This window comes from Phyllobates terribilis, unplaced genomic scaffold (assembly GCF_046119375.1).
Source record: "Phyllobates terribilis strain yellow unplaced genomic scaffold, ASM4611937v1 Scaffold_7__3_contigs__length_470593459, whole genome shotgun sequence".
Classification (NCBI taxonomy): Eukaryota; Metazoa; Chordata; class Amphibia; order Anura; family Dendrobatidae; genus Phyllobates; species Phyllobates terribilis.
Window position 1 is genome coordinate 203,498,983 of NW_027362767.1, and position 16,065 is coordinate 203,515,047.

General features: G+C 43.0%; 1 protein-coding gene across 4 annotated transcripts in view; it reads right to left on the bottom strand.

Annotated features, from left to right (window-relative positions):
- Positions 1-420: 420 nt before the first annotated feature.
- The window catches only part of LOC141154171 (diacylglycerol kinase eta-like), a 269,412-nt gene continuing 253,767 nt past the window's right edge, over positions 421-16,065 (bottom strand). For 3 of the 4 annotated variants that reach the window (XM_073639678.1, XM_073639677.1, XM_073639680.1), the window contains 2 exons: positions 11,335-11,465; positions 421-8,133 (listed from right to left, as the gene is read on the bottom strand). In XM_073639678.1, coding sequence (XP_073495779.1) covers positions 8,059-8,133; positions 11,335-11,465 — 206 coding nt within the window. In that variant the 3' untranslated portion in view covers positions 421-8,058. The remainder of the gene's footprint in view (positions 8,134-11,334; positions 11,466-16,065) is intronic. The other variant, XM_073639679.1, reaches the window with a different exon arrangement.

Consider the following 16,065-nt stretch of genomic DNA (forward strand, 5'->3'; position numbering starts at 1 on the left):
GCATGCCCAGGCGTTGTAGGGAGGTCATACAGGGACGTGGAGGCCACACACAATACTCAGCCTCATCAGGAGCATGCCCAGGCGTTGTAGGGAGGTCATACAGGCACGTGGAGGTCACACACAATACTCAGCCTCATCAGGAGCATGCCCAGGCGTTGTAGGGAGGTCATACAGGCACGTGGAGGCCACACACAATACTCAGCCTCATTTTGACTTGTTTTAAGGACATTACATCACAGTTGGATCAGCCTGTAGTGTGTTTTTCCACTTTAATTTTGAGGGTGACTCCAAATCCAGGCCTCCATTGGTTAATAAATGTGATTTCCATTGATGATTTTTGTGTGATTTTGTTGTCAGCACATTCAGCTTTCTACAGAACAAAGTATTCAATGAGAAGATTTCACTCATTCAGATCTAGGATGTGTTATTTCAGTGTTCCCTTTATTTTTTTGAGTAGTGTATATACAAAAACATTTAAAGTGATGCTTAAAATGTTATTACCATCTCCATAAATGGTTATTGTCAGATAGTGCTTGTAAATACAAGCAATTTTGCAATTTACTGCTTGTTAACATTTTCAGCCATTCTTGAGATATTAACACTTTTGTTTATAGCTGGTTGCCTTGGAGACTGACCACCTCCGCTAGATAGGAGTACATGTGCAGTAATTACAAGATCTTTTCTACTGAGCTGTAAGCACTGTTTTGAAGCCGGCCAGGATCGCAGGAGCGCGCTGTTACTGCTTAATCCCAGCCAGCTTCAGCACAGTGCCTAGAGACTAGGGAGCAGCAGTGGTCGGTCTCCTGGGCAACAAGCGATAAACAAACAGTCTGTAAGTAAACAGAACTCTAAGTAGCGCACATGTAAAAACTGTAACAATAGAGACAAATAAACTGCAGTTTCAGGCAGATTTTAGAAGTTTTTTTTTTTTAATACCATTTTACAACTTCAGGCTATGAAGGATAACAAAACAGGCACTGGGACAATATCAAGAAGAAACATTTACAATATAAATAGTATTTGGTTGCTCAGTCTTAATAATTTGGGCTTAGACTGTGTTTGTAGAGCAGTTTTAGCAACATTTGCCCATAACATGTTTGGATGTGCGGGTACATGGAAGAAAACACCAAAACCAGCTGTCAATATAGAAGTACAATATAGAGTCAAACATGTACGATGGTTTGCCACACGTGAACATGCTCGTAAGTTATTACAGTCATCAGTGAAGGAATCAAGAATGGAAACAAGAACAGATCCACTGAAGTCTGAGGAACGAAAGACAAGTCTGGAGGTCAGATGAGATCTAGGAGGGAAGTTTTAGAAAACTCTTTCCGTGCTGAAATTGATCGCTACATGGTGAAGACACCCTGATAAGAGGGCATCGCGCTTCACCCCCAGATTCATTTAAAGAGGTTCTTCATTTTACAATAAAGGTTAAAAAAAAAAAAAAATGACTACTCTACACCGGATTAGAAAAATTAGCAATTTTTCTTATGTTTCATGATGGTTACCGTCCACATCCAGATTAACGTATTTACGCCGTTGCTCCTTATTTGTTGTTTGGGTTCTTATGGGGAATCGGTTAACAAGGTTTCACCCCCAAAACTATTTATTTGTGCATGTAGCTTCTTCAAAGACGAGTCCAGCAGCATCTTTACATGGCCAGTGAGGCTGAAGAGCTATGATAGATCTGAGGCCTCTGTCACTCCAGCTCTATTCACCGTCCAGCGCCGTTTCCTCATGCATAACTGACAGCCTCTGTGCTGTGTGACTTTAGGCAAAAGAGTCATCAGTCAAGCAGAAGGAGGCGGAGCTGTAGTGACAGAGGCTTCTGATTTGCAATGACCGTTTTTGCATATCAATTCGAACGCTGACTTCTCAGTAACGGAAGAACGGACTGGCCCCCGTAAAGGAATTGCTGGACTTGGACTGCCCGAAGTCAAACAGTATAGAGGCTATCAGTCAGGCAGGAGGAGGTGCTGGGCAGGGAATAGAGCTGGAGTGACAGAGGCTTCAGATTTACCATAGCCATTTGCATATCAATTCAAACACTGATTTCTCAGTAACGGAGGAACCGACCGGCCATAAAAAGGTATTTCTGGACCTATCTTTGATAGAGCTACATGTGCATATAAATAGTTTGCAGGGGGTGAAATTCTGCTGACAGATTCCCTTTAAAAAAAACACCCAGAATTTGTTGAATCCATTAGCAATGTAATATGCAGTGTAGTGTTCAATTATGATTTTTTTCACACTTCCAGAGCCATTTCGATCCTTTCTGAGCCACGTGACTGTAATTCTGCTTAGCCAGCCCACGCAGCGACTTCTGTGTAGACTGGTAGCTGTTCCCCAATGTAAGACTCCCATCGAGCCTCTCATACACAGGCTTCTGGCCAGGACAGAAGATGCTGTAGAATTGCAGTTACATAGTTCAGAAAAAGTAGAGAAAGCGACTGGTAAGTATTTGAACACATGTATAGTACACTATATACATAATACTAATAGGCTGAAGAATAAACATTTCTATTTTTCTGGGACTTCTTCTTTATAGGGCATTTCAGGGCTACACGTTGTTAGTGAGAATGCTTAGCTATGTCCTTCAACCCTACACAGTAGTAAGAAGCCTCCGCGCTTCGGTCTGACTGCAGCAAATGCATCCAAACAATCTAAAATGTATCACCATGTAGAGAAGACTTCATCGGACAGGTTCGTGGGTTTTGGGAACGGTGGTCTGACAGAGGTTTGTTTTATCGTGCCACTGGCTAAGTACACAATGCCAAGTGCCTGTACGTGGATTGGCACCAGACGACTTTTTTGCGGGTAGGCGGCTCAGATCACTGTTGTGCTTTTTCTTGAACTCATGGAAATCCTGAAGAAGCCCCTTACCACGTTACTGTGAAGATTTAGAATTGTACAATGACGTAAGCCACTTTTTGTGGATCATCTCTTGACCACTTGATGGCAATCATTTAGGTCTTTTTTTACTATATTGACAATTAGTGCTCGATACATTTTTTTACCTCCTATCTCTTATTTTCTTTTTGATAAAATATAATGCACAGGGATGACCTGTTGGGAATACTTTATAGCATGTTTCAGGATATCAAGGACACAAAGTTATTTTTTTTCTTGCTGCTTCTGCAGCTAAAGTAGATCATTTTCTTAAAACTTTTTTTGTTCGGTAACTGACATGTAAACAATTCACAGAATAACTCGGAGTTGATCCCAACAGGAACTTCAAGTTATGTATCAGAGCATTGATCATTTACACAGTATTCAGTAACAATACAGCGAAGGTTGCCACCCGGGGAAGCTACTGGCACAGCCGGTATTTACATGTGGAGGCCCATGAAAGCGAAATATTTGTACTGGCAACGCCAAGTGCCGGCATGTTACATGATCAAACACTATGTGTGCCTCCGGTTACTGCCCATTTGTTTTGCATACTACTCCTTTGCCAGGCTCTCAGCCGTATCAGACCGGGCGAAGTATGGACCTGCACCAGTGGAAGATTGTAAGCGGGCGAAGTGTGGACCGGCACCAGTGGGAGATTGTAAGCGGGCGAAGTATGGACCGGCACCAGTGGGAGATTGTAAGCGGGCGAAGTATGGACCGGCACCAGTGGGAGATTGTAAGCGGGCGAAGTGTGGACCGGCACTAGTGGGAGATTGTAAGCGGGCGAAGTATGGATCGGCACCAGTGGGAGATTGTAAGCGGGCGAAGTATGGACCGGCATCAGTGGGAGATTGTAAGCAGGCGAAGTATGGACCTGCACCAGTGGGAGATTGTAAGCAGGCAAAGTGTGGACCGGCACCAGTGGGAGATTGCAAGTGGGCGAAGTGTGGACCGGCACCAGTGGGAGATTGTATGCGGGCGAAGTGTGGACCGGCACCAGTGGGAGATTGTAAGCGGGCGAAGTATGGACCGGCACCAGTGGGAGATTGTTAGCAGGCGAAGTATGGACCTGCACCAGTGGGAGATTGTAAGCGGGCGAAGTGTGGACCGGCACCAGTGGGAGATTGTAAGCGGGCGAAGTATGGACCGGCACCAGTGGGAGATTGTAAGCGGGCGAAGTATGGACCGGCACCAGTGGGAGATTGTAAGCGGGCGAAGTATGGACCGGCACCAATGGGAGATTGTAAGCGGGCGAAGTATGGACCGGCACCAGTGGGAGATTGTAAGCGAGCGAAGTATGGACCGGCACCAGTGGGAGATTGTAAGCGGGCGAAGTATGGACCGGCACCAGTGGGAGATTGTAAGCGGGCGAAGTATGGACCGGCACCAGTGGGAGATTGTAAGCGGGCGAAGTATGGACCGGCACCAGTGGGAGATTGTAAGCGGGCGAAGTATGGACCGGCACCAGTGGGAGATTGTAAGCGGGCGAAGTATGGACCGGCACCAGTGGGAGATTGTAAGCGGGCGAAGTATGGACCGGCACCAGTGGGAGATTGTAAGGGGGCAAGGCAGCCGAGGGCCGGGGACAGCACACTGCCCGGCACGCAGCCTCTGCAGAGGCTGGGGAGTATCTGCACACAACCACTTTTCTAGGCGGGCAAACTGAACGCGTTTAAGAAGAAGGAAACGTCTGCATTTTTTCCCCTAAAGCATCTTTTTTTAGCATCTTTTGGTCGTTTCCTGAACACTTTGTTGATGTTTTTGATCATCAGTATTTTTTTTTTTAGTGTTTTTTTTACAATCTTTTGTTCTGACTTTTTCCGGACACTTTTTGAACTTCCGTTTGTTTTTTGAACTCCATTCAAGCCGCCAGCGTTTTCTTTCAACCAAAAATGCTGACAAAACACTCAAAACATATCCATCAGTATACAGCGTCTTAGTTGTTTTGGAAACCTGAAGAGCTTAACCCCTTTATGACCACGCTATCTTCTTTTTTTTTTCGTTTTCGCTCCCCTTCGTCGAAGAGCCATAACTTTTTTATTTTTCCTTTCACATCGCCGTATGAGGGCTTGTAATTTTGAATGACCTCATTCATTTCATCATGTGATGCACTGGAAAATGGGAAAAATTCCAAGTGCGTTGAATTTGTAATAAAAGTGCAATTTAACATTTTTTTTTATTTTGCATGTTCACTATATTGTAAAACTGAGCTGACAATATGATTTTCCAGGTCAGTACAATTACACAGATACCAAACATGTCTAGTTTGGAAATTTTGTAAAAAAAAATAAATTTGCTTGTGTCATCCTTTTCTGAGTCCAATTTTCGGGATCTGGGGCCGGGTGAGTGGCCTATTTTTCCCCCCTAGAGCTGACATTTTTACTGATACTATTTTGAGGTAGATACAATGTTTTGTTCGCCCGTTACTGCATTTTATTGTAATGTTGCAGTGAACAAAAAAAAATTGTACTTCTGGTGTTTTGATTTTTTTCTCATTACGCAGTTTACCGATCGGATTGATTTCGTTTATATTTTGATAGATCGGACTTTTTTGAATGCAGTGATACTATTGTATAATTGTGTCATTTTTTTATTGTATTTTTAATAGGGCAAAAGGAAGTGCTTTGAATTTTTGTGTTGTTTGATTTTTTCTATATCTTTAAAAACATTTTTTTTTTTACTTTTTTTCAAAAAATATTTAATCGTCCCCTTAGGGGACTTGAAGCTACGATTATCTGATTGCTTATGCTAAATATAGCGGTGCATCAGCCATCATCAGAAGGGAAAAATGCGGGCTCGGCGTGCGAGCCCGCATCAAAGTCAGGGACAAGCTTTGTCGTAAAAGGGTTAAAAGATGCTGAAATGCCTTAACATATGAACGGCAAGTCGTTTTTGGTTAGAAATGCAGATGTTTGTTCTTTTGAGCGTTTTCTGAGCCCTATTTCAGGAGGGTTTTTAGAGCGGACCTGCCTGAAAAAGTTGTTGTGTGCATATACCCTTAGAGAGATTTCACAATGCACTTTGCTGTATCCTTCTGCCTTAGTCAGGCCGGTATATACATCCACATACCTTTCTATTCAGCTCATTGCGCTAATCTATACAGTGGTATTTAGTAAAAAGTCATATAATAAATGGTGGTTCATGGTGAGATTTTTTGCTCAAATTTCAGCAAAAGATTCACAAAAACCATCATGTGTAAGTACTAAACCTGGGCAATCTTCAGGGCGCAGCACAGGGCAGCCCTATTCGTAAAGTGGCTAAATTGTCTTAAAAATCATTTTCAAGATAGAGGCGTAAAATCACATTGTGTGTTAATCTTCGGCCCCCAAAGCTGGTAATTTTGGGTGATAAAGGTGGCAACCCTAAATACAGTACAGATTGTGGAAGAAAAAAATACACCCCGAAGCAAAAAAGCCACTTACAAGACAAAGAGACTACTCCACCAATAAATATTGCTCCATTGGCACATTCACAACCACAATTAGCCATAGACCCTGCCCACACGACAAGTCATCGCTTCACAATGTGATATAGTAGAACTAGGGATTTACATGTCATCATATCTCTGAAACAACATGCAGAAATGCTGAAGTCACGAAAGCTGGAGAAAGAAAATACAAAAATAAATTGTTTCACAGTTACATTGAGCCCGGAGAGGCGATGAGAATCCTGCGGCAAAAGTCCATTTTACGTCTTCATTCAGTTCGGGACCAGTGTATAGGTAGAATCTATTCTCCCAAACCGAACCTTAATGCAAATCTCCACCTTTTATCACCATGTTCTTTTTTAGGTCCAAGATTATATGGTGATTAATTTCTTAATAGAACTTTTTAGCAGTTAAAGGGAATCGGTCAGCAGGATTTCACCCCCCAAACTATTTATATAGCTCTTACAAAGATAAATCCAGCAATAACTTTACATGGCCGTTCTGTTTCTCTGTTACTAAGAAATTAGCGATTGAATTGATATGCAAATGGCTATAGTAGATCTGAAGCTTCTGTCACTCCAGCTCTAATCCTTCCTCCAGCACCGCCTCCTCCTGCTTGATTGACAGCTCCTTTGCCTGAAGTCAAACAGCATAGGGGCCATCTGTCAAGCAGGAGGAGGGAGTGCTGGGCGGGGAGTAGAGCTGGAGTGACAGAGGAATCAGATTCCACAATAGCCATTTTTGCATATCCATTCATTCGCTGATTTCTCAGTAATGCAGAAACAGACTGGCCATGGAAAGGTATTGCTGGACTTGGATTGCCTGGAGTCAAACAGCATAGAGGCCATCAGTCAAGCAGGTGCTGGGCGGAAAATAGAGCCGGAGTGACAGAAAGAATCAGATCTACCATATCCATTTGCGTATCAATTCAAATGCTGATTTCTCAGTAACAGAGGAATGGACTGGCCATACATGCACGTATAAATAGTTTGGGGTGTGAAATCCTGATAACAGATTCCCTTTAAAGATCCATTTTTTATGACACAGATCCCCAAACCCCCTAGACAAACAGTATATTTAAAATATAATGTACAGGCTGCCACCACTAGAGGGAGCATACTGTATACTGAATATCACACTATGCAGTAAGACACAGGTAAGGCTCCTTCTAGACGTAATGGTAAATCTATGTCTACACAGAGGTTTTGGATTTTGCATCAGAAAAATTGTTCTAAAACTGTTATATAGTTCTTGTAAGAAATGCAAATCAGCACAGCATTTTGTAACTATTTGTTTAAAATAAATGGCTTTCAAGGGTGGACATTCACTTTAAGGGCTGTGAGAAGAGGTTAGCAGTGGGGCGATTGGTATGGTAGAATAGGTATGAATGAATTATTAGTAAGTAATTGAGAAGTATCATGGAATTATGTATCATAGCAAATAGAGGATTCCAAATGCTTTCATTTAGGCATCATCGTTTCTTGAGAGAAGAAGCAATCAATCGTATAACTGAAGTCACACTTGAAAAGTTGGGTGTATGTTCTTCTAATAACAGCTGGCAGGGCAATGCTGCCCACTGGACAATTAGTTGTTTTCACATGAACCTTCAGAGGAACTAACCTGATATAAATACATTGTGAATTAAAGTCCGTTTACAACTGTAAGCCGCTGCTCTGTACTCCACAATATATCATTCTGCCCCAATAATGTGAGCATGCTATGTCACAGTAATGATTCTACATAGAACTGGTAATGTCCTTAATGCCCTGCAGAATCCTCTTCATATGGCCCACTTTGGCTATTCCCAAATCCTATAAAGAAAAGCAAAGGAATCAGATTAAGATGGTAAAAACAAAGAGAATAGTTACATATATAAGGTCGAGTACAAATGAACATGCAACATCTGGGGCCAATCAGGTTTCTCCACATCACACCTGCTAAGTGCCATTCTACACATCCACAAAATGGACAAGACTAGTGCACGATGCAATTTTTTTTCCCACAAGGACCTAAGGTTTGTATGGAAAATTGCTAATGTAAATTGGCCCATTAAAGGGGTTCTCCAAAAATGTAATAAAATGGCCCCATTACATAATTCACACAGCAACCCATCCTAGTCATGTCACGTTGAGCTGCAGTCTGAAGAAACACAGCTCCTGAGACCTGTATCTCAACTGTTAGAGGAGCTGTATCGTAAGAACATATACCTTTGCGAGCCGAGGAGAAATGCAGTTCCATCAGAAGAAATAAATCTTCTCCTTGGCTGACTGAGTGTTAGGAAGTGTGGTTGTGTGCTCACACCTGGGAATGGATGCGTGGGTGAAATGTGCATAGGGGCTAAGCCGACCACTCTACACATATCCTGCCTGAAACATCACTTGATGTAAGTAATACTTTCTTAACTGTTTAGGCATTTCTCCTCTTTGGTAGTCCAGGAATAGAACCTTAGGATATATTTGGGATATTGCATATCTATACATCTTTTTTATCACCATTTTGAAGAGTGTTTCTAGTGGTCTATGGTTGTTCTGCAATTTTTTGATGTTGATTTCTTTGATTTAATTACATATTTAAATAAAGTTATACCTTTTTAAGAGATTTCATGGCATCCCATTTTTTGTTGGTATTAGTGGTGGGATGTTGTTCATTTTGCTGTGAAAGCTAGCAGGGAGTGGTTGTCGGGGGATGATTGGGAGGTAATCAACACCTGATCATTAGGCGGGCTATTTAATCCTGCTCCCTGCTCAGTGCTTTGCTATTTATTGCAGTTCCTATGTAATGTGGTGGTGAGTAGTGAGTGGTGCTAGCATTAGTGTTGCTATTAGTGATGAGCGAGCACTAAAATGCTCGGGTGCTCGAAGCTCGGGTTGAGCTTCAGGGGCGGCTGACGGCTGGTGTTTCTAGCCTGGGAGGGGTCCAATATTCATGGCACCCTTCGTGGGCTATTAATATCAGCCCCCAGCTGTCTGCCTAGCCTTTGCTAGCTATTAAAATAGGGGGGACCCCACGTCATTTTTTTTTGGGTCCCCCATTTTAATAGCTAGTAAAGGCTAGGTATTCAGCTGGGGGCTGATATTAGTAGCCTGGGAAGCTCCGTGGGTTTTACCCCCTTCCCAGGCTTCAAACATCTGCCCCAGCCGTCTGCTTAACCTCCGCTAGAGACTAAAATTACGGGGAACCCCACACCAATTTTTTTTTTTAATAAATCCTTTAGTTTAACACTAAATGACAAGTACAGTAACCAACACTGTCACTATACTTATCATATATGTGACTGACATGTTTCTATCTATCTAATCTATGTGTGAAGCTCTATTCTTTCTGTTCTAAATTGTCAGGTACCGGTGTATGCCGCTGAGGAATTGCCGGCTGGCTTTTTTAAAGAGACAAAAACACTATTATTTTTTTTTTTAATAAATCCTTTATTTTAACACTAAATAACAAGTACAGTAACCAACACTGTCACTGTACTTCTTATATATGTGGCTGACATGTTTCTATCTAGCTAATCTATGTGTGATGCTCTATTCTTTCTGTTCTAAATTGTCAGGTACCAGTGTATGCCGCTGCTGAATTGCCGCCTTTTCATGTTTCACTGTGAGCACTGTTCCCATCGATTTGAGCAATCACTGTAATGCCACAACCACCATGGCTGTGACATTACAGTGAGTGGCAAACAATCCCTGCATGATTGGTGCTCTAAATAGTGCCAAACATGCAGGACGGGGACCCGAGCTCCCGCCCGAGCATCTCGAAAGTACTCGGCGAGCTCCGAGCATCTCGAGTACTGAGATGCTCGGGCGAGTACCAAGCAGTGGCGAGCATGCTCGCTCATCACTAGTTGCTATCTTTCAGGAGTTTTCTCATTTTCTCTTCTGGTTACACTTTCTGGGGTTCTTGCAGAGGTACTCACCTGGATCTTGACAAGACAAGCAGTGTCACCTGATGCCAGCTGTTCAGCGACAGTGGGCCAGGGAAGGGTTCTGCCAAAGTCCCCCTTCCATTTACTGGGAGCTGGTTGAAGAGTATTCCCAGTCCTCAAGGGCTCGCCTAGCTGGGCAGCTTGTGCCAAATGCGTCTGTGGCTGCGCCTTTGCTGGTTTGGTGCCAGTCTTGTTGGGTCTCTCTTTGTAGCACATAAGACTGAGCACAAAGGATTTTTTTCTCCAGACATTTTTTTATTCAGAAGATTTATTTCTTCTGATGTCACAATCCTTCTCTTCAGCTCATGGAGGTATATGTACTTACGGTACAGCTCTTCTGTCCGTTGAGGCACATGCCTTGGTAGATGTGTTTCTTCAGACTGTAGCCTGTCCCAACACATGACTAGGATGGGCTGCCGTTTGAATTATGTAACGGTGGGCTATTTTATTACATTCTTGGAGAACCCTTTTAGGGAGTGCCGGTCTCCTTTCGACTCTTTTGCCAGCAGTATATGTGATAACTTATTGATCGGTGGGAGTTCGGCCGCTGAGGCTCGCACTGATCAGAACATGGATTTTTTTTATCCCTATTAGAATGGAGCGTACGTATGCATACTGACCGCCACTCCATTCATAAAAAGCAGAGCACAGGGCTCCACAGCCCTATAAGGAATCAATGGAGTTCTGGTCGAGCATGCGCACGGCCGCTCCATTCTAAAGGGGTCGGCCAATCGGTGCAGGTCCCAGTGCTCAGACCTCCAGTAATCGATAAGTTATCACTTATACACCGGATAAACTTGTCTGAACTGGCACTAAATGTTATTATATGTGGTGACAGTACACACTTGATCAATGACATTACTACCAGGATTTCTGAATGATTCACAATGCGCATGGTAACATAAAAAATACAAATGCCTGTTGTGTGTGTGATGTGTTCTAAAAATTGTCCTAGCCTTTCCTGTTACTTGATCACAGTATATCTGGTAAAGTGTAATGGCTTTGGCAATTTATAGAACATAAAGACCATGAGTTGACAATAGGGAAGGGAAATAGTGGCTAAAGGAGATTTAATTCCCTTGCAGAATACCTTGAGATCCCTTCTCTCCAGCAGCACCAGCTCTGAGCCCTGGATGTCATGGCGGATAAATATTTCCTTGTATTCCCCTAAACCCAAGACTTCGAGCCAAGCTGCTACTTCCTCTGTGCCCCATTTATCCACTAGCAGAGAGACAAAGTAAAAGTGAACAGAAAAGCAATCAACTGTGTTAGCAACAAAAGACTTGGATGAGACACTTCTGCACCCAATGACAAAAAAGCACATAAGACAAAAAAGGCAGACAAAGAAGTACTGTGATGCTTGAAAGTTTGTGAACCCTTCAGAATTTTCCATATTTCTGCATAAATTTGACCTAAAACTACATCAGATTTTCACACACGACCTAAAAGTAGAAAAAGAACCAAATAAAAGAAACGAGTCAGAAATATTAGATTTTGTCATCTGAAAATGATCCAATTTCACAAGTCTGTGAGTTCCAAAAGTATGTGAACCATTAGGATCAGCAGATAATGTGAAGGTGAAAATCGAGTCTGGTGATTTCAGTCAATGAGATGACAATTAGGTGTGAGTGGGCGACCTGTTTTATTGCAAGAACAGGGATCTATTACAGTCTGATCTTCACAACATGTTTTTGGAGGTGTATCATGGCACAAACAAATGAGATTTCTGAGCACCTCAGTAGGACGCGTTGTTGATGTTATCAGGTTGCAAAAGTTTACAATACCATCTCTAAAGTGTTTGGACCCGACCAATCCACAGTCAGACAGATTATGCACAAATGTAATTCAAGACCAATATTAACCTCCCTTGCAGTGGTCGACAAACAGAGATCACTCCAAGATCAAAGCATATAATAGTCTGTGAGGTCACAAAGGAACCCAAGGTAACTTCTAACCAACTAAAGGCCTCTCTCACATTTGCTAATGTTAATGTTGATGAGCCCACCATTAGGAGGACACTGAACAAAAATGGTGTGCACTGCAGGATAGCAAGGATAAAGTCAGTACTCTCCAAAACAGCATTGCAGTCTGTATGCAGTTTATTAAAGATCACCCAGACAAGCCAGAAGGCTATTGGAAAAATGCTGTGTGGATGGATGCGACCATAACAGAACTTTTTGGTTTAAATGACAAATGTTATATTTGGAGAAAGAAAAACATTCCACTAGAGCTTATACTATCAGTAAAACATGGTGGTGGTTGTATCATGGTTTGGGCCTGTTTTGCTTTATCTGTGCCGTGACGGCTGCCATCATTGAGGGAACAATGGATTCTGATCTGTCCGTGAGATGAATCTGAAGAGAACATAGGTCGTACAGTGAGACAAATGGCCAAAGCAGACAAGCCGCTATATAAAAGAATGGTGGAAGAAGAATAAAGTTCAAGTTTTGGAACAGCCGAGTCACAGTGCTGACCTGAATCCTACAGAAATGTCGTGGAAGGACCTGTGGGAGAAAACCCACCAACATATTAAGAGTTGAAGCTGTTTTGTGGGGAGGAATAGGCTAAAATTCCTCCAAGCTGATGTGCAAGATGAAACAATTACCAAAAATGATACTGAAAGCAAAGGGTTCACATAGTTTTGTGACAAAGTCTAATATTTTGGACCCATTTATTTAATTTGATTCTCTTTATCTGCTTTTAGGACTTGTGTGAAAATCCAATGTAGTTTTAGGTCAAATTTATGCAGAAATATGTAAAATTCTGAAGGGTTCACACATTTTTAGGCACCACTGTAACTGTCCAGTCAGAAGAGCCCACTATGTAGCTTCCCTCAGCAATGATATATTTAGAGTAATAACTAAAATAGCAATAACTCAACCAGCAGCCTACAGAGACAAGAGGGCCACAGCAGCAATCTGAATAGTCCCCATTGGTTTTGGTTTTGGCAGCCAGGACAGAAGGGAAAAATGTCAGAAGGGCAGAAGGTCAGAAGGACAGAAGGTCAGAAGGACACAAGGTCAGAAGGGCAGAAGGTCAGAAGGACAGAAGGATAGAAGGTCAGAAGGACAGAAGGGCAGAAGGTCAGAAGGACAGAAGGTCAGAGTGGCAGAACGGCAGAAGGTCAGAGCGACAGAACGGCAGAAGGACAGAAGGTCAGAGTGGCAGAACGGCAGAAGGTCAGAGCGACAGAACGGCAGAAGGACAGAAGGTCAGAGCGGCAGAACGGCAGAAGGGCAGAAGGTCAGAGCGGCAGAAGGACAGAAGGGCAGAAGGTCAGAGTGGCAGAACGGCAGAAGGTCAGAGCGACAGAACGGCAGAAGGACAGAAGGTCAGAGCGGCAGAACGGCAGAAGGTCAGAGCGGCAGAAGGACAGAAGGGCAGAAGGTCAGAAGGACAGAAGGTCAGAGTGGCAGAACGGCAGAAGGTCAGAAGGACAGAAGGTCAGAGCGGCAGACCGGCAGAAGGTCAGAGCGGCAGAAGGTCAGAAGGACAGAAGGGCAGAAGGACAGAAGGTCAGAGTGGCAGAACGGCAGAAGGTCAGAAGGACAGAAGGTCAGAGCGGCAGAAGGGCAGAAGGTCAGAAGGTCAGAGCGGCAGAAGGGCAGAAGGACAGAAGGTCAGAGCGGCAGAAGGGCAGAAGGTCAGAGCGGCAGAAGGACAGAAGGGCACGGAGATGATTTCCACTCTCTTTACATTACTCTTGGGCTGATTTATCACCTCTTCAGAGAGAAGTCCTGCTCAGACTCTTGTCGCCCATAACACAGCTGGCAGGACAAACCAATGATGGGCCTCCTCTTTCCAAAAGCCCCACAACAAGCTCCGAGCTTCCCACAATGGTACAGTAGGTCTTATGGGGGGGCACAACTGAAGTGGCTGTCGGGGCATGTGTCCTAAGTGCAGGAGGCGGTGGGCATCACATCAGAGTTAATAATAAAATTATTTGGTCAATTTTTGAATTGATAGAAGAGGACGACAACCTATGGGCTGCGCATCCACGATGGTCCGATAGGTATGGACCCCCGACCTGACAACCTGCCATTATTTTTCCTATTACAGGGCTGTGAGGCAGGGAATTGTTCATGGCTTCCTGTGATACATGGACAATGATATATAGCGGTGGCCACTTGTTTTGCCTCTTGGCGCCTTGTCTATGACCTAGGCGGTGAGATGATGTTATTGAGCTCCCTGTGTAATTTAGCAGGAGCCCGGCCAGCAGAGGAGTGAACCGCGTGGGGGTGTCAGATGGGAGGTGTGATATTTTATGGTTTTCTTGCTGGGGGTGCAGTGGCTACAGTTATTCAAAGGGGCATTGGGGACTTTATATTTTTTGAGGGGGCAGTGGCTTAATTATATTTTTCCAAAGAAGCACATTTATGCAAGGGGGCACAGTGGGATATTTATTCAAGCAGAGTAGTTTAGTGTTTTTTCACCTATATAGCCGTTATTACTTATCCCCCTGAACTTATCAGCCATGCCTTTAGCAGGACAAATCAAACAGACCTGCAGCATATTAGATGGCTAAAGCTATGATAAGCATATTCAAAGGGAATCTGTCACTACGTTTTTGCTACCCCATCTGAAAACAGCATGATGTAGGGGCAGAGACCCTGATTCCAGCAATGTGTCATTTACTGGGTGGCTTGCTGTGGTTTTGATAAAATCCCTGTTTTCTCTGCTGCAGATCTACCAGTTCTCTGAATGCTGAGATCTGTATAACCCCGCCTGCACCACTGATTGGCTGAGTTCTGCCTATGCACAGTATACACAAAAAGCCACCAATCAGTGGTGGGGGTGGGATTATACAGAGCTCATGACTATGGAGCACTATATGGCAGCAGGTTTATAAGTCATCTAGTGATAATCTCCTGCTGATAAAACTGTGATTTTATCAAAACTGCAGCAAGCAGCCCAGTAAGTGACACATCGCTGGAATCAGGGTCTCTGCATCTACATTATGCCGCTCTCAGATTACATAGTAAAAACCTCCTGACAGATTCCCTTTAATATGGAACTGTTGAGAGCCCTACTGGGGAGAAGAATTACTGCTAACTAAATCCCTGATACATTTTCGGTGAACCTATGATGTGTAACATAGAGTTTTTCCATTTAGACAAACTCATTTTTCATAGGAAGGTTTAAAATAGAAATAATTACCCATCTAAGGGTTTGTTCACACGTTTATTTCCCCGCACATTTTTCAACGGTAGAAAAATGCATTGTTTTATCGTACCAGCAAAGTGAATGAGATTTCTGAAATCTGCACACGCGGCTTATTTTTTCCTTGCAAGTTTGAATCACCAAAGGGTTTTTTTTATCAAATCTGCAGCTTTTCTCCTCCATTCAAATAAATGGGAAAAATTCAACTAAAAACGTATCGAAAACGCCAATAAAAAAGTGCGTAATTTAGGCAGCGTTTTTCCTGCCATCACTCTGGTTTTTGGTGAAGAAAAATCTGCTGCAAATACTCAACGTGCGTTTAGGAAATTGAAAGCGTATTTAATAATAATAAAAAATCTTTATCTGACGAGTTGTGTTCATTCTCTAATCTGAACAATTCATTTAAATTGCAATAATATACATGAGTGAAGAGAGAGTCATTAATTTAGAGACACAAAAAAAAATGTAATTTCTAGAAAGGGAGTGTCTGGTGGGACGGGATCTAAAAAGTTGTAAGAAAAGATTTGATTGTATTTTGAAATAAAAAGATGTAAAAAAAAAGTATTTTCACATAAAGCTAGAGGAAGTGTGGACAGAGGAGTGTCCTGCTTGTCAGCAGCTCGGCTGTATCATGTATGGTCTGCGGCACAACTGCTTGTCA